At 38.0% G+C, this 18,695-nt stretch overlaps 1 protein-coding gene and 1 pseudogene across 1 annotated transcript; one reads left to right on the top strand and one right to left on the bottom strand.

The window, feature by feature from the left end:
- Positions 1–9,607: 9,607 nt before the first annotated feature.
- On the bottom strand, positions 9,608–11,138 carry LOC142550921 (disease resistance protein ADR1-like; annotated as a pseudogene).
- A 1,241-nt stretch (positions 11,139–12,379) lies between these two features.
- Positions 12,380–15,843, top strand: LOC142550728 (uncharacterized). Its single transcript, XM_075659802.1, has 6 exons — positions 12,380–12,991; positions 13,077–13,505; positions 13,565–13,700; positions 13,836–14,175; positions 14,678–14,881; positions 15,336–15,843. Exons 1-6 carry the CDS (start codon positions 12,380–12,382, stop codon positions 15,841–15,843), a joined length of 2,229 nt encoding a protein of 742 aa, XP_075515917.1.
- The last annotated feature ends 2,852 nt before the right edge of the window (positions 15,844–18,695 follow it).

The raw sequence follows: 18,695 nt of genomic DNA, 5'->3' as shown, positions 1-18,695 counted from the left end.
TTTCTTTTTATTTAACTTAAAATGTATCGAATGGTTGCGATGGTTCCCCCCCGAACATGTGGCTAATGCGAACCATGGAGGCAGGCAACCTAGTGTATTTTGAGAAGATATAAGATTTACGTGCGTTTCGGAAAATTAGATATAAAGGTTTGAATTATTTTTTTATTCGAAAGCCAACTGTTGTGATGTTGGCTCGTAAACTCATGATATATATCGTATAAACTATTTGCTAAATTGAAGCACGGGCATAGTACTGTTTGACTATACCGAAAACAAATACGGTAGCTCTACTTCCACCCTTGCTTGGCTGCTGCTTAAGCTGAATTTTGACATTTTTATCGAAAATTCCCTGGAAAAATCGACAAATTAAATTTCAAGGGAAATAAACAGTGATAGTAAATTAACTAGAAACGTGATGGCTTTTCCATATAACTGCGCCGTGCTTACCATTTTCAGGGTTTCCTAATTCTGCAATCTTCAATAATTTGGCAGATTAATGAAGATTGTGACATAACTTGGAGTGCTTATATAGAGTTCATGTCGATATTAGCCTCAGAGAAACTGACAACCAATGAACAAAAACGAATCTAGTCGACCATGAGAGAATAATCATATATAGTCAACGAGAGGGTGAAAGGTTCTTTTTAATTAGTTGGGTTGGATAAAGTAATTATTATAAAATTCAAGATCGATGCGCATGCATAATTAGGCCGTATAAATACATACATGGATACATATATATGATGAGGTAAGAATTCAGACAAAAGTTTTCTTAGGAGGCTTGATATTGTTTGATTGTGAAATGGTTCCCGATGCTTAAAGATGCCATTGGAATGGCAACTCGTGCAAATCACGGGTGGTTGTTTAATCAGTAAAACACCATGTATGTATGCATATTCTTGGATGATTAAAAAATTAATAATTTTTCGAGAGCAATATGTTGGAATATCATTTGCTTGCACTTAAAGAGTAACATAAATTTAATTATTTTTTTTATGTTCAAAATATTCATTGACATCATATGATTTAAACTATTCATAGTGTGTTTTAGAATAGTTTATCTTTGCATATATAACGTCGGCTCCAACTATTTCAGATTTTAAGATGAGATAACTCTTATCGTAAATTTCTACGAAGTGATATTTCTGCTTCTTCAATAGTCTAATCAGATCCACGACCAGAAACTGGATTCCTCGTATAGTTCGCACTAGAGATCTAAACGAAATTTGCATCGAGAGTTGATCGTTGGAATTTCATAATTTCTACGCCGTCCTGGCGGCGGCGTGACAGAGAAATGGAGTCACGACCGTGTGCTTCCTTGAGGAGGGTGGCCGATCTTTTACTTAAGTAGAGAGATAATTTATTGTCAAATTTTGGTGGAAAAACTTATGTGTATAAGTAAGTATTGATTATACATATATAAAATCTCTTTCTCATCTAATCAGGACTATCTTTTTATAATGATATTGTTTTTTCATTATTCAAAAATTCTTATTTATGTATTTTTCACTCTTGAAAATACCATGCATAAATTATTATCAACTTTTGATATTACAATATATGTACATATACACGCATATATATACACATATATATTCTAGAATGTTTAATTAATTATATAAATAGTTTTTATTTAATTACTCAATTAATTATTAATTAATGTGTTCTAGACTCTTCTAGAATGTTTCACAAGAATTTTGTACTTAGTAGTCACTACCACTAATTTATTATTTAATCAGTATATTATAAATTTACTAAATATATAATTGTAAACTCAGTATAATATCGATCAACTGTCGAACAATACCAATGTATCAATGGTACAAATCTTGTTCGTATAATGAAAGTGAACTCTTTTTGGCAGCTGTCAGTTTTTGAACTCCGTAACTAAAAGAGAAATTTCTATTCTTTTAACTTAATTAGTAGTTAAGCTAACTTCCACAACTTTCATTACATGAAATCAACATAGAATTTCCTTTATAAACAATCTGTTTGATCTCCATCAACATGCAGTCGCCAAATTCAATTCTTTGAATTTGACTATCTCAACAGGAACATGAAATCCAATACTTGTTCAATCCTCAATGATTCAGGAATACAATTAGCTGTGTTAACAACTTCATTGATTCATAACAACATTTGTTCCTATTCGGGCTTATCCTAATTAGCCTCATTCTTTTCATCAACCCTTTGATTAAGAAAGTCAGAACTCAGGCCTAATTACACCATTCGGATCATGGTAAGAGCGTCTAGTAGCATCGCCCCATTATTCTTTAGGTATCACTGATAGTGTCTGCAATAACCCTAAGTTATGGTTAACGTACAGCATGACCCCTCCAAGTTATATATCCTGATCGAATCTGTAACCATTGGTATATCGAGAGCTGCAAATAAATTCGACAACGATGTGATGTATATTTGAGTAATAATAGTGGCATGATATGTGCAACCGAGGAAATACTTTTCAAAGATGCAACCGTCTTACGCTGGCTAGAGATTACTTGCACTGTTAACTAATCAGATCACATAAGATATTTTCACCCATAGATGAGAAGTAAATATGTGACTACAATGCATTGACTCCTACGTATTTCGAAACTATACTCAACATCGCCACCTGATGATCCTTAATGGAGTCGGTAAACGGATCAAAGTGCATGCTAGTACGTAAAGACTCCACATTATCTCGGGTCAAAAGGATAATGGTGTACAGTCATAACCACATACTATTTCATTCGATAAGTGATAACCTCTTGGAAAATTCAATGGAGTGTTGTTTAATGCATCATCAAATGCTCACTCATCTGTATGAATGAACATCTCCAGTCCTTACCAATAAAACACGACGTTTACATCACATATGCTAGTCTCAATCTCGAGCGATCTTTATCCTTAGTTTAGGTTGTTGAATCGATAAGGAACCAATTTAGAATATACAATACACTTCCTAATGAGTTTCATGATCTTACATAGAAAAACATACCTCATGATACTTATTGTATATTTAAAGATTTTATCTATGCAGGTTGCATGTGTATACAAATAACGTAAATGTCATAATTTGATAAAATTATAAAATATTATTAAAATAAATATTATTTTTATACAATAGTCAATAAAGTCCAATATATAAGTTGGTTCGTCGGACATCTACTCTAACACAATAATCAACGTCAATATCTTGTCTGATCGTTTATTATATAACTTAATTACTGAAAACATCAAGTTGTTAATTGGAAAACTATCGAGAAGTTTTTAGTCTTAAAACCCAAATTTGATAAGTAGAATGACGAAAACTTAAAACAAGACAACTTAAATGACCGAATTAATTGTTTTCTTATTAAGCTCAAATACCACGATTGATCCTGTATCTACAATTTATTATGTTCAAAAGACACATTCCAATTGTTAATCTTCATTAATCAATGACATTGATGGACTATCCGATATTTACAATTTATTAAAAAATATATAATTATATTGTTGGGGAGGGGCAAGCATGGTAGGTGTATTTCTTTATTTTCGCCAAAAAAAAATATTTATTTGGGGTCCTCCGACTGAGAAAGGCAACCGGCAGATGAAAATAATAATAAATTCTTTTTGCTTTCTTTATTTTTTTTTTCCTGTTAAATTTCGGTCCTAGAAAAATAAAGAATAATTGTTACTTTCTTGTCTGTTGGAACACTCCTCCGATCCAAGACCAACGATATCCGTCAGATAAGCATCTATAATTTACTCAAAAAATGATTCTATTTTGCCTTTTGGTCCGATAGGCATCTTTAATTTACTCTGAAAATGATTCTATTTTGCCTTTTGGTTTGATTTATGTTGGGTTTGGCCCAATATTTTCTTTGGCCCATTACTATGGCCACCTTTATTTGTATATGGGCTATAGGGCTTAAAAAGGTGGAACGCTCCTTTTCATTCTCCCTAGCAGTAGCCGCCTTCGTTTTCTACTCCCCCAATAATTGTGAGCTGCCGATTGAGAGATGAGAGAACGTGAGTCTTGAGAGAAGAAAAAAGGTTGCTTCGGGTGTGTCTTCCTTCGGTGACTGAGTGTCTTCGGTGTTCTCTCTATTTTTGCGTTCATTTCTCTCTCGTTTGTTCTCTTGACAGCAAGGGGACGGATTCTCTGTGTGTGTGTGCAACCCCTGGCCGTGAGAGCATGCGTTACAGGAAGGGAAAACTTTGTGGTCTTCGTCTTGGTTTACTGTGTATTTGGAGAGGCCAAAATCAGTCCGTCTGAGCCTGTTTTTATCCCAACACATTATATTCTATTGTTTCCTGTTATGTTGAAACTTGCAGGTTGGCTAGCAAAATATAAAGAAGATACGGCATCACCGATGGGCAACTAACAGTGGTATCAGAGCCATTGGTTGCTGCCTGCTTTGCTGCTCGCCTTTCTGCCCGCCGTGCCGTCGCCATCGGTTCATCGGAATCTGAAACTCTTACTTAGGGTTTCGCTCTGGTATATTGGCTGGAACCTCTTTTACTGCATTTAGTAGCGTAACCGCTTGCCGCGGATTTATGTGCTGGAATTTGCTGTTGGTAGAACTCTAGGTTTTATGTGCTTGTTGAGTTTCCATTTCCGTGGCATAAAAGTTGATTCCGCTGTGTTCGTTTTGATCTTGTGTGATTTAAATTTTTTCTGTGTGAAAATTTGTTGTTTTTGATTAACTGTTGAGATTTTTTGAAAATGGCTATGACTGGATATCATCTCGAACCTTTTAACGGAAAAACAGAGTTTTCAATATGGCAGCAGAAAATGAAAGGTATTTTGGTACAACAAAGAGTTTTCAAAGCGATAGACTTGTCATATTCTGCTGCTGAAACTCCTGAAAAAAGAGCTGAAATGGATGAGTTTGCTTATTCGTCTATAATTTTGAACTTGTCTGACTCTGTGTTAAGAAAAATTGGTAAACTAAAATCGGCTAAGGAACTTTGGGAAAAATTAGAAGATCTTTATACTGAAACTTCGTTGCCCAGTAAATTGTTTTTGCTTGAGAAATTTTTCCGGTTCAAACTTGATTTAAACAAGGGCATTGATGAAAATCTTGATGTGTTTACCAAATTAGTTCAAGATATTAAGCAAACAGGAGATAAGAATATTGATGATTACACCCCTATTGTTCTTTTAAATGTCATACCTGATTCTTACAGTGATGTTAAATCTGCTATTAAGTATGGTAGAGATCAGGTAAGTTTAGAAACTGTTGTGAACGGCTTGAAAAGCAAAGAGATAGATTTAAAAACCAATAAGGGTGGTAATAATTCTGGTGAGGTTATGTTTGTTAGAGGAAGGTCTCAACATAGATTTCAGAATCAAAAACCTTCAAACAACCACAACCAATCTTTTGTTAAAAATAGAGGTAAGAGTAAGGCGAGATCCAAGTCGAGACCCAAGAATAGAAAATGCTATAATTGTGGTGAAACTGGTCATTACATTAAAGAGTGTTCTAGGCCTAAGCAAAACCAAAACCAAAACTTTAAAAATCAGCATGATGACCATGCAAATATGGCTTCTGGTAGTGAAAACATGGGTGATATTTTTATGGTGACTGAGGTATGTGATGTGTCTGTGGTGAATTCTGTGCATTCAAGTTCTTCATGTGAGAATGAATGGCTAGTTGATTCTGCATGCACTTTCCACATGTCCCCATTTAAAAATCTGTTTTCTAGTTATAAAGAAGTGAATCATGGGTCTGTTTCAATGGCAAATGAAAAATTGTATGCTTGCAAGTTCTGGTCTTTCAAAAATGTTCTGGGGTGAAGCTGTTTGTACTGCTGCTTATTTGATAAATAGGTCTCCTTCTGTGCCTTTGAATGGTAAGTGTCCAGAATCTGTGTGGTCTGGTACGCAAATTAATTTTTCAAACTTGAAAGTTTTTGGTTGTTCTGCTTTTGTGCATCAGAAAAATGACAAACTTGAACCTAGGTCTGTGAAATGTGTTTTTCTTGGCTATCCTGATGGGGTTAAGGGTTATAGATTATGGGTAAGGGACCAACCTGGTTTTAAAGTGTTAATCAGTAGGGATGTTGTTTTCAATGAGTCTGAATTTCCCTGTTTATCTATTCCTTTACCTACTCCTGAACCTGCCACTGCTCCAAACAAGGTGGAGCATTTACTTGGTCCAAGTCATGATTCTGAAAATGTGCAGAATGCTTCTGATGTTAATGATTTACCTGAAAATCTGCCTGAAACTGTTTTTGATAATCAAGTTGATGATGATGTGCATGAAGAAATTGCTGAAAATATTCCTGAAACTGATCTTAGTGATTTGAATGATTATCAATTGGCTAGGGATAGATCTAAAAGAAATATAAGGCAGCCACAACATTTTGATGATTTTCATATGACTTCTCATGCATTTAGTGTGTTTGAGTCAATTGATAATGTTGAACCAAAGTCATATGAAGAAGCTTTAAAATCTGAAAACTTTGTGCAATGGTTAAATGCGATGAATGAAGAAATTAACTCGCTGCATGTTAACAACACTTGGATTCTTGTACATTAACTTGAAAATTGTTCTGTTGTGGACTGTAAATGGTTATTTAAGGTCAAGAATGAATGTGAATCTGTTAGATTTAAAGCTAGGTTAGTGGCTAAGGGCTTTACTCAAAAGGAAGGGATATATTATACTGAATATTTGCTCCTGTCGTAAAGTTACTACTGTGAGAATCATGCTTGCCCTTGTTGCTCAGTTTGATTGGGAGTTGAAACAGTTAGATGTTAAAACTGCTTTTTTACATGGTGAACTTGATGAAAATTTTTTTATGAGGCAACCTGATGGTTTTGTTGATTCTAAGTATCCTGATCATGTTTGTTTGCTAAAGAAATCTTTGTATGGATTGAAGCAATCTCCTAGGCAATGGAACAAAAAGTTTGATGAATGCATGCTCTCTATGGATTTTACTAGAAGTAATTATGATCATTGCTTGTATTTCAAACACAATGCTAAAGTTCCTGTTTTCTTGCTTATCTATGTGGATGATATGCTATTGATTAGTCCTTTTGTGAAAACTATTGATCATGTCAAAAATTGCTTGAGTGCTAAATTTGATATGAAATTCCTAGGAGATGCTAAACGTATTCTTGGCATGAACATTTATAGGGATAAAAAACGTTCAGTCATTTTGTTGAATCAGGATACATATGTTAAGAAAATTTTGAGTAAATTTTCCATGTCGAATGCAAAACCAGTCAACGTACCTTTAGCTGGTCATTTTGTTCTAAGTAAAGAGCAATCCCCTAAAACTGATTTTTATATTAAAAACATGAAGAATGTGCCATATTCAAATGCTATAGGTTCTGTCATGTATTTAATGGTTAGCACGAGGCCTGATATTGCATATTCTGTGAGTTGTTTGAGTCGGTATATGTCTAATCCTGGTGTTTACCATTGGCTAGCTGTCAAATGGCTTTTGAGATATCTGAATGATTCTGTAAAGCATGGTTTAAAATTTTCAAAATCTGATGTTGGTGTTAAATTGGTTGGATATGTGGATTCTAATTATGCAAATGATAGGGACAATAGAAAATCAACAACTTCTTATGTGTTTACATTGTGTGGTGCTTGTATTAGCTGGAAATCTCAATTACAACACATTGTTGCTCTTTCAACCATTGAATCTGAGTATGTTGCTGTCACTGAAGCTTTAAAAGAATCTATTTGGTTGAAAGGTCTTATTTCTGAAATTGGTTTTCTTGAAGGTGAAGTTGTAGTATTTTCTGATAGCCAGTCTGGTATACAACTGTGTAAGAATCCTGTTTTTCATGATAGAACTAAACATATTGATGTTAGATTCCACTACATTCGTGATGTGGTTGCAAAAGGCATAGTCTATCTTGAAAAAATTCATTCTCAATTTAATCCTGCTGATATGGGAACTAAGTGTTTATCAGTTAAAAAATTTATATCCTGTCTAAAAATTTTAAACTTTGATACTTCTGATTGATGTGTTCTGTTTCTGTTATGTAGTGTAGCTTACTTTGTGTTTGCTACATATTGGTACTTGTACTAACTTTGTGTTTTCTGCAAGTGGGGCAATGATGATGGCTGTAGGTGACTCTCCTGACCAGTTGAACCAGTGTTGGGCCAAAAGGTGGAGAAATGTTGGGTTTGGCCCAATATTTTCTCTGGCCCATTACTATGGCCACCCTTATTTGTATATGGGCTATAGGGCTTAAAAAGGTGGAACACTCCTTTTCATTCTCCCTAGCAGTAGCCGCCTTCGTTTTCTACTCCCCCAATAATTGTGAGCTGCCGATTGAGAGATGAGAGAACGTGAGTCTTGAGAGAAGAAAAAAGGTTGCTTCGGGTGTGTCTTCCTTCGGTGACTGAGTGTCTTCGGTGTTCTCTCTGTTTTTGCGTTCATTTCTCTCTCGTTTGTTCTCTTGACAGCAAGGGGACGAATTCTCTGTGTGTGTGTGTGCAACCCCTGGCCGTGAGAGCATATGTTACAGGAAGGAAAACCTTTGTGGTCTTCGCTTTGGTTTACTGTGTATTTGGAGAGGCCAAAATCAGTTCGTCTGAGCCGGTTTTATCCTGACACATTATATTCTATTGTTTCCTGTTGTGCTGAAACTTGCAGGTTGGCTAGCAAAATATAAAGAAGATACGGCATCACCGATGGGCAATTAACAATTTATATTATCATTTTGACAAAAAATTGTATGAGATGGTCTAATGGGTCATATTTTGTGAGACAGATCTCTTATTTGAGTAATCCATGAAAAAATATCAGTTTTTATGCTAAGAGTATTATTTTTTATTGTGAATATATGTAAGGTTGACTCATCTCACAGATAAAGATTCGTGAGACCGTGTCACAAAAGATATACTCTATCTTTTTTGTCACTTTTCAAAATTTGTTATATTTTTTTGTCCCTAAAAAATTTGGTATTATGATTAATGTTCTTTTACACGATTAATTACTCAAATCATTTCTCCTCCCAGAATTCTTAATTTTACCCTTTAAAATCCTTTTTTCTTAAAAATAGTTTTTGTCCATGGATGAGGAAAGTATAAAATTTCACACATGAGGCAGATATCCAATCCGACCGAATTAATGAAAAATATTATTTTTTATGCCAAAAATATTATTTCATAGTATATATGAATCAAATCGACTCGTTTCATAAATATACGCCCGTGAGACGGTAAAATTACTCTAAAAACTATATTAATTTTATGCACAAACTTGTGTGAGACGGTCTCACGGGTTGTATTTTGTGAGACGGATCTCTTATTTGGGTCATCCATGAAAAAATATTATTTTTTATGCTAAGAATATTACTTTTTATTGTGAATATCGGTAAAGTTGACCCGTCTCACAGATAAAGATTCGTGAGACTCTCTCACAAGAGACCTGCTCTTAATTTTATTTCAACTTAATTTATATTTTGTTTCCCATTTCTCGTTCTTATTTTTTCTCTGAAACACAGCTAACTTTTTACCAATTGTTGATGGTTATTCACCCTTGTGATACCTATCAACGTTAATACTGTTGGAGATATATTCACCAAAATTTATTTTTTCACAGAATGAAATGTTTGCCAGTATACGAAATAATGTAGCTATTTCACAACAGTACGGCCTGATTTTTTTCAAAATAAAATAGCAACTAAAGCGTCACGATTCATGGTTAGACCACATAAACGGCCAGTAGCCAACTAAATGGTTACTCTATGAGCCACTCCAGAGTAAAACACTCTTCAGGGACATGAACACTTAGGTCCAGTACAATCTTCTTCATTTCTTTCCACAGCCAAGAAACATCTTCATCACATATAACGCGGCGTAGAGATTGCAATCCTGCCGAGGACGCTGGTAAATTCTTCATCTTTGGACACCCGCTCGTATCAATCTTCTCCATACTTGTACAACCACCCATTCCCTCTGGGAGGCCTTCCATGTTTACACATTGGGCAATATCGAGATAATTCAAAGAAACCAAGTTTCCGGCTCCTGAAGGAAGCCTCCTCAAATTCAGGCAAGCATGAAGTCTCAAAATTTGTAGGAACTTTAGTCCACCCAAATCAAATGGAAGTTCTTGAAGACTGTCAAAATTGGTGATACTTAGGCTCTTGGGCATGTGCATTCTACATATGCTCGAGGATAACTGGAGCAAGTTGATACAGTGATCCATTATAAGTTCTGAAAGATTTGGGAAGAGACGAGGGAGCCCAACTGTAGAACGATCAAAGGAGATGCATACATCGCACAGAATTAGTGAAATCCTTTTTAAGTTTTTGAGGGGTACGGTGGTGTCAGGTAATAGAGGGTCCGAGACCAATATCTTTTCAATCCATAGGCTTCTCAAGTTAGTTAAGCTGCTAAAAACTGATGTATGGTGAAGAATTGCCGTTGATGTGCTTTAGTTTATCAGTATAAGTACCCTGAGTCTGGGCATGTTTTCAAGAAACGGTGGTAGGAAGTACTCATTTGATGAAAAATTTAGTACCAGCACTTCAGCATTTGGACACTGGATCCTTGACCAGTCCATCTCTCTCATTTCACTTACAACCGAACATTCAGTATTAGTACTTCACTATTCCTTTTAGATATGAATGTTTCTCGAAGGTTACAATGCCTGTGTTACCTGTATGTGCAGAAATAACACCAGCATTGATCCGATCATCAATGTTTCTCTCCCATTCTTTAGGGAGGCTAGCTTCCCTTCTTGGCATAAGCAATCTTTTCCTTTTATTTACATGATCAAGATTGCTTAAATGTCTAGCTAGATCCCGCAAAACATCATGCTGATAGACTGAAATCTCGTGGTAACTGCTATACTTATCTCCAGCCCTACAACAACCACATAAAATTCAACTTCACGAAACAACTTTAAGATTACAAAATTTATATTCAATTTTGAGGAGCATAACCTTGAATCTTTCGCAAGCGACAAGAGATTTTTGTAAGAAAGCTCAACTAAAATGACAAAAGCTTCGTCTTCCTCAATATTGTGTAGTTTCCACCCACATATTAACAAGAATGTCGAGTGGAATTTTCTTGTATTCCGGAAAAACACCCAAATCGAGGAAACACTCCCTCTCCTTCTCTGGAAGATAATCAATACTTATTTTCATCCGCTCGAGTTGTTGGACTTCATGGGATTCACAAAAACGTAGGCTTCGTGATGTTAGGTGAGAGGGCCCTCCATTAATGTTGATTAAAAAATTGGAAATAGACTTTGTCAACAAAATAAACGTGTCAAACTTCATTTGTGTCGGCAGAAAAGGAAATCGTTTCCTTTGTTCATACGGAGGATTGCACCTATAAATAAGTGCATCCTTCGTATTGTAAATCTATCCCAAAAAAAAAACAAAGCAATTACAAAGCTTTGTAAATAAGAGAGAGAAAAAAAAGAGAGTTTTTTTTGTTCTCTTGTGTGAGTTAGAGAAAATATTTTCTCGGTTATACTCGGGTTGGGAGTGTGAGATACTGAGTGTATTGTTGTATACACTTGTTGTAATATTTCTTCCAGTTATAAAAGTTGCAGTGCTCCGTGGACGTAGCCTATTTTGGGTGAACCACGTAAATCTTTGTGTTCTTGTTGATTATTTTATTCCGCAAGTTTGGGTACTATTATCATCGTGGTCGGCATGGCTTCGGGGTAATTTTCCAACAACTGATATCAGAGCCTTGTTGTGAAAATTCTTAAGAATTCTGAGTATGCTCTGTGGTTGCAGCTTTGTCTGATCTTCCACATCAGAAAAGTTTTTTTAGATTTTTTGCTAAGGCTAGAGAAGTGATGGCCGGAGATGATGGATCGGGACCGGGAATCAACAAGTTCGACGGAGCAGATTTTTCGTTCTGGCATATGATTATGCAGTTGTTTGAGAGTAATCAAAGGCTGTCCAAGTTGGTGGACAAAGGGAAAGTGAAGAAGAAGAAGCTCATCGAGAAGAATAAGGCAAACTGTGTGCATGCAAGAAACGAGTTGAATGACGCTGTAGGAAAGATTTTGTCCCACGTTGAAGAGATTGCTGAGTTGAAATTGGAGAATCAAAATCTCCAGTGGTAGCTTGCAGACTTGATAGACCCGGATGTGCCGGAGGAAGATCCCGAGGAGGAAGAATCCCCACCCGACGTGGCCATGGGAAATGGAGAGATAGAATAGACGTCTTTGATATCTAGTCCTAGGAAGTTTTACATATGTTGCACTTTGTTTCCGTACTAGACATTTGATTCAGTATTACTTTCAGTACCTTTGATTCTGCGTTTTGTTTTTAGATGGTCACTTTAGAATTTGGTATCAATAAAATATTTGCTTATTATCCAGTGATCCCAATCTTTATTCTGCATCATTTATGATTCCTGTCTTTCTTATAAGTACGACGACAAACCCCTAGAAACTTGTACACTTGTAGGAAATGGCCGGAAGACCTCCACGAGACAATTGCAACCCGTGGTACGCCAACAACCGCAACGACAATAATGAAGATCCAAATTCTAACGGAAATCCACCTCCCAGAGTAGGCCTAAGCCAAGTTGATCTTATGGCCATAGCCACCATAGTGGCGACAACACTTCAAGGGTTGGGAAACCCGAACGCCAATCAACCCCCACCACCACCACCGAATGGAGTCAAATTTCATTACGAGTCTCTCCGTAAGAGCAGGTGTCCGACATTCAGATGGGACGCCGATCCTGAAGTTGGCCAGAGTTGGCTAAAGAGTGTCGAGACTCAGTTGAGGCTATTGGAAGTTCCCGAGACACTCAAAGTGGATGTGATTGTGCCTTTTCTGGAAGACAGACCAGCTAAATGGTGGGAAGCAGTCTCGCCAGCCATGACCGCTACTGGACCAATCACACGGCGAAACTTCCGAGAAACATTTCTGAAACAGTACTATCCGGCGGAAGTCAGATTGCAGAAGTTAAGTGAGTTTGAAAATCTCACTCAAGCTCCAGATATGTCGGTAGTGGAGTACACATATCAGTTTAATGCCCTTGGGTCGTATGCTCCGGCAATCATGGCGGACAAAGTTTTGAAGCTGCACGGTTTCAAAAAAAGATTGAACAGCCGAATCTAGTCGGCCTTAGCAATTTATCAGCACGCTAATTTTGCAGATCTTATGGGCGCAGCTATCCGAGCTGAAACCGACATCCGTCGAAGAGAAGGATAGAATAAGAACAAGCGTCCTCTTATCGGTCAGTCTTCTCGGGTGGTCAGAAGTTCAGGAAACCCAATCAATCAGGCGGACCTTCTTCAGGGGCAACCCTCAGCAGCCAACTATCAAGGACCCAAGCCGTGCTCGACATGCCATTTCAGACACATTGGGGAGTGCCGAAGAGCTAGTGGTGTATGCTTCGGATGTGGGAAAGCAGGGCACCGAATCGCAGAATGTCCTACTGCCGCCAATCAAGCAGCCGGGCCCAACAAAGGAACTGGGTCGAATGTGGGAGCTAACCCCAACAAACCAAAGGAGAATAAGCCTAATGCCAGGGTGTTTGCCATCACGCAAGAGGAGGCAGACGACGCAAGCGATGTCGTGTCAGGTACCGTATTTATTCAGCAAGTGCCTGCTTATGTGTTATTTGACTGTGGTGCTACGCAGTCTTTTATGTCTAAGAGATTTGCTAAGAAGTTAGGATGTAAGCCCGAGAAACTAAATGAGCCCTTTCGAATAGCCACACCTACAAGTAGGGCCATTGAAACCCACGAAATTTACAGAGGTTGTAAAATCAGTATCGGTAATCAGACTTTTAGCGCCGACTTGATACAGTTGATCATGGTCGATTTCGACATCTACTTAGGGATGGATTGGTTAGCAAGAAACAATGCAATAGTAGATCGCAAGGGAAAGAGGGTCAAACTCTGAACCCCAGGTCAGGAAGAAGTCGTGTTTCACGGTAAATCCAAGGAACGAAAAGCACTCCTTTCCGCTTCCCAAGCATGGAAGGCCTTGAAATCCGGAGAAGACATCTACCTAGCAATGATCAGCGAAGTGCAAAGAGAATTTGAACTAAGGATAGAAAACATCCCAATAGTACGTGAGTTCCCGGATGTTTTTCCAGAAGAACTCCCAGTGACAATCCCGGACCGCGAAGTTGAGTTCGAAATTAATCTAGTTTCTAGTGCAGCACCGATTTCTAAAGCACCTTACAGGATGGCGTCAGCCGAACTCAAGGAGTTAAAAGAGCAACTCCAGGAATTGCTGGACAAAAAGCAAGTTCGACCTAGCGTGTCCCCATGGGGAGCACCGATACTCTTTGTAAAGAAGAAAGATGGGAGTATGAGATTGTGCATCGATTATAGAGAACTGAACAAGATCACTATCAAGAACAGATACCCTCTCCCGAGGATAGACGACCTATTTGATCAGCTTAAGGGAGCTGCGGTCTTTTCTAAACTGGATCTGAGGACTGGATACCACCAACTGAAGGTCAGGGCTGAAGATATCCCCAAAACAGCTTTTCGGACAAGATATGGGCATTATGAGTTCACAGTGATGCCTTTTGGGCTGACCAACGTGCCTGCAACCATCATGGACCTTATGAACAGAGTATTCAAACCATTCCTGAACCGATTCATAGTGGTGTTTATTGACGACATCCTCGTCTATTCTTCCAACAAGAAAGAGCATGAAGAACACCTCCGCCTTGCACTACAGACTCTAAGAGAGAAGTAGCTCTATGCTAAGTTTAAGAAATGTGAGTTCTGGCTGAAGAGTGTCCTTTTTAGGACATGTGATCTCCGAAGGAGGAGTATCCGTGGACCCCAAGAAAGTCGAGGCAATTACAGAATCACCAAAGCCTAAGAACGCCACAAACATTAGGAGCTTTCTTGGACTGGCAAATTATTACAGAAAGTCCGTCGAAGGTTTTTCTTCAATCGCCATACCACTGACTAAACTCACTCAGAAGAATTCCAAGTTCATCTGGGACGAAGGTTGCGAGAAAATTTTTCAGACATTGAAAGAAAAGCTCGCATTCACGCCAGTACTAATCTTACCCACTGAAGATAAGGAATTCACCATCTACAGTGACACATCTAAGGAAGGTCTGGGATGCGTACTCATGCAAGAGGGAAGAGTGATCGCCTACGCATCAAGGCAGTTGAAACCGCACGAGAGGAACTACCCTACGCATGATCTTGAGCTAGCACCAGTTGTCTTTGCCTTAAAAATTTGGAGGCACTATCTCTATGACGCCAAGTGTGAAATTTTCACAGATCACTAGAGCCTCAAATATTTGTTCACCCAAAAAGAACTAAACATGAGGCAAAGGCGGTGGATTGAACTACTGAAGGATTACGACTTGACTATAAGTTACCATCCAGGTAAAGCGAACAAAGTGGCCGATGCGCCAAGTGTGAAATTTTCACAGATCACTAGCTTCACTCTCCGCTCGGCCATGTCTGCAAGAGACGGTCAAGTTAAATCAGGACCGAGACCCCGAGCTAAAGAAACTTAAGGAGCAAGTCGAAAGCGGGAAGTCTCAAGATCTACAAATTGATGACAAGGGAGTCCTATGGATGAAAGAACGACTGTGTGTACCAGATAGCGATAACCTTCGCCAAAAAATACTATCAGAAGCACACAAGTCCAAATTTTCAGTCCATCCAGGGAGTACAAAAATGTACCGAGACCTTAAGGAGAATTTTTGGTGGAACGGAATGAAAAGAGACGTGGCAGAATTTGTCTCTAGATGCCAAATTTGCCAACACGTCAAAGCAGAGCACCAACGACCCGGAGGATTATTGCAACCTTTGGAGATACCTGAGTGGAAGTGGGAACATATCTCCATGGACTTTGTGGTAGGGTTACCAAAGTCGAGGCAAGGAAAATCTGCACACTTCCTACCCGTCCGTATGAACTACAATCTGGACAAGTGAGCATCCTGTCTGACAGAGACCCAAGTTTCGTCTCACGTTATTGGAAGAGCTTCCAAGGGGCCATGGGAATGAAAGTTACTCTTAGCACGGCCTATCACCCCCAAACCGATGGCCAAACCGAGAGAACAATTCAAACCCTGGAAGACATGCTGCGAGCATGCGCCCTAGAATTCAGTAGCAATTGGAGCAATCATCTACCATTGATCGAGTTTGCTCATAATAACAGCTATCACAGCACTATTGGGATGGATCCATATGAAGCTCTGTATGGAAGGAAATGTCGGTCACCCTTATATTGGGATGAAGTGGGAGAAAAGGCTGTAATAGGACCCGAACTAGTATAGATAACAGTAGACAAGGTTACAGTCGTCCGAGAGAAACTCAAGGCAGCTCAAGACCGACAAAATAGTTGGGCAGATCTGAAAAGAAGACCAGTAGAATTCAACATTGGCGAGAAGGCCTACGTAAAAGTCTCGCCTATGAAAGGAGTTGTTCGGTTCAGTAAAGCTGGGAAGCTAAACCCCCATTATGTGGGACCCTTTGAAATTTTGGAAAAAGTGGGCACACTGGCATACAGACTGGCACTGCCACCAAACATGTCTAGAATTCATAATGTTTTCCACGTGTCCCAACTACGGAAATACATCTCGGATCCCAGTCACATGTTAGAAGTAGAACCGCTCATGATCGAAAGTAACTTGGGAGAAGAGCTGAAGTACGAAGAAGTTCCCATCAGAATCGTGGACACCAAGGACCAAGTACTAAGAAGACGAATCATTCCCTACGTCAAGCTGCAATGGTCTAACCACACTGAAAGAGAAACCACGTGGGAGCTAGAAAAAAGGATGAAGAACCAGTATCCGTACCTCTTCATAGACCAAGCCAACCCAAGTTTCGAGGACGAAACTTCCCATAAGGAGGGAGGGATGTAAAATCCAAGATTTCGGTTTTATCATGATAGTATTTGTAATTTTAGAATACTAAGATTTTCTAAAGGTTGTGTGGATAATTCTATCGTGTGCAATATTTTGGACTCAAGAACTTAAGGTAATATCGTGTATATTTTCGAAATCTAAGCAGATAAAGATCTAAGATTTGAGATGATATTGAGATACCAAGATAAAAATTAAGCAACAGATAATGAAATCCCTAGAATTCGAATTCAATAATGTATTTAATATAAAATTTCGAAAATTTGGATGAAAGATTTAGATCACGGATAGATTTGATTCTCGATTTAAAATTTGATTTGAAAGTTCAAACGCACGATCCGGATAGCAGCCAATCCCTATAAATAGGAGAGCCCTGTAACTCGAAATTCACACCTCTAAACTCAAGCATATTTTCGAGTTACAGGGATCTCCTATTTATAGGGGTTGGCTATTATCCGGATCGTGCATTATCCGTGCGTTTGAACTTTCAAATCAAATTTTAAATCGAGAATAAAATCTATCCGTGATATAAATTTTTCATCCAAATTTTCGAAATTTTATATTAAATACATTATTGAATTCGAATTCTAGGGATTTCATTATCCGTTGCTTAATTTCTCAGATTTCGAAAATATACACGATATTACCTTAAATTCTTGAGTCCAAAATATTGTACACGATAGAATTATCCACTCAACCTTTAGAAAATCTTAGTATTCTAAAATTACAAATAATATTATGATAAAACCGAAATCATGGATTTTACAATTTAACCAACGTCCCCTGTTAGGTAAGATGGTGGACCAAAGTACTCTGCATACTTTTCAAATGCGGCAACTAGCAATTCATTTCAAATACGGTAACTAGCAGATGAATTTTCAAATATGGTTGTTGGAAACTAAGCAAATGAATTTGGTTTCACATGCACGGGAGCTCTATAAATAGAGCTCCCGCATCTCAATTCTAGATATCCCAAAACAAACAAAGCAATTACAAAGCTTAGTAAATAAGAGAGAAAAAAAAAAAGAGATTTTTTTTGTTCTCTTTTGTGAGTTAGAGAAAATATTTTCTCGATTATACTCGGGTTGGGAGTGTGAGATATTTAGTGTATCATTGTGTACACTTGTTGTAATATTTCTTCTGTTATAAAAGATCTGCAGTAGCTCCGTGGACGTAGCCTATCTTGGGTGAACCACGTAAATCTTTGTGTCCTTGTTGATTATTTTATTCCGCAATTTTTTGGGTACTATTATCATCGTGATCGGCATCACTTCGGTGTAATTTCCCAACAACTGGTATCAGAGCCTTGTTGTGAAAATTCTTAAGAATTCTGAGTATGCTCTGTGGTTGCAGCTTTGTCTGATCTTCCACATCAGAAAAGATTTTTTAGATTTTTTGCTAAAGCTAGAGAAGTGATGGCCGGAGATGATGGATCGGGACCGGGAATCAACAAGTTGGACGGAACAGATTTTTCGTTCTGGCGGTTACAGATATGAGATTATATGTACAGTAAGAAGCTGCATCAACCTCTATCAGGAAAGAAACCAGAAAAGATGGAGGATGATGATTGGGAGCTCCTTGACCGACAGGTGTTAGGTGTGATACGACTGACCCTAACGAAGAATGTGGCACATAACGTGGCGGAGGCAAAAACCACAGAAGAGGTGATGTCCATTTTATCGGACATGTACGAGAAGCCATCAGCAAACAACAAAGTACATCTAATGAAAAAGTTATTCAACTTAAAGATGGGTGAAGGTGCTTAGGTGGCTAAACACATCAATGAGTTCAACACGATTATTTCTCAGCTAACATCGGTTGAAATTAATTTTGATGATGAGATTCGTGTACTTATTCTTTTGGCGTCTTTATCAAATGTTTGGGAACTAATGCGGCCAGCGGTTAGCAACTCTGTTGGAA

Source organism: Primulina tabacum, chromosome 7 (assembly GCF_025594145.1).
Source record: "Primulina tabacum isolate GXHZ01 chromosome 7, ASM2559414v2, whole genome shotgun sequence".
Lineage (NCBI taxonomy): Eukaryota > Viridiplantae > Streptophyta > Magnoliopsida > Lamiales > Gesneriaceae > Primulina > Primulina tabacum.
This window is presented reverse-complemented; position numbering and strand designations above follow the sequence as displayed.

Bases quoted from the DNA above. Each gene is read 5' to 3' on its own strand.
- LOC142550728 (XM_075659802.1), top strand. From the start codon at position 12,380: ATGGCCGGAAGACCTCCACGAGACAATTGCAACCCGTGGTACGCCAAC. The intron at 12,992-13,076 runs GTTTTGAAGCTG...CTAATTTTGCAG, and splicing joins CGGCAATCATGGCGGACAAA to ATCTTATGGGCGCAGCTATC. The intron at 13,506-13,564 runs GTACCGTATTTA...GGTGCTACGCAG, and splicing joins CGCAAGCGATGTCGTGTCAG to TCTTTTATGTCTAAGAGATT.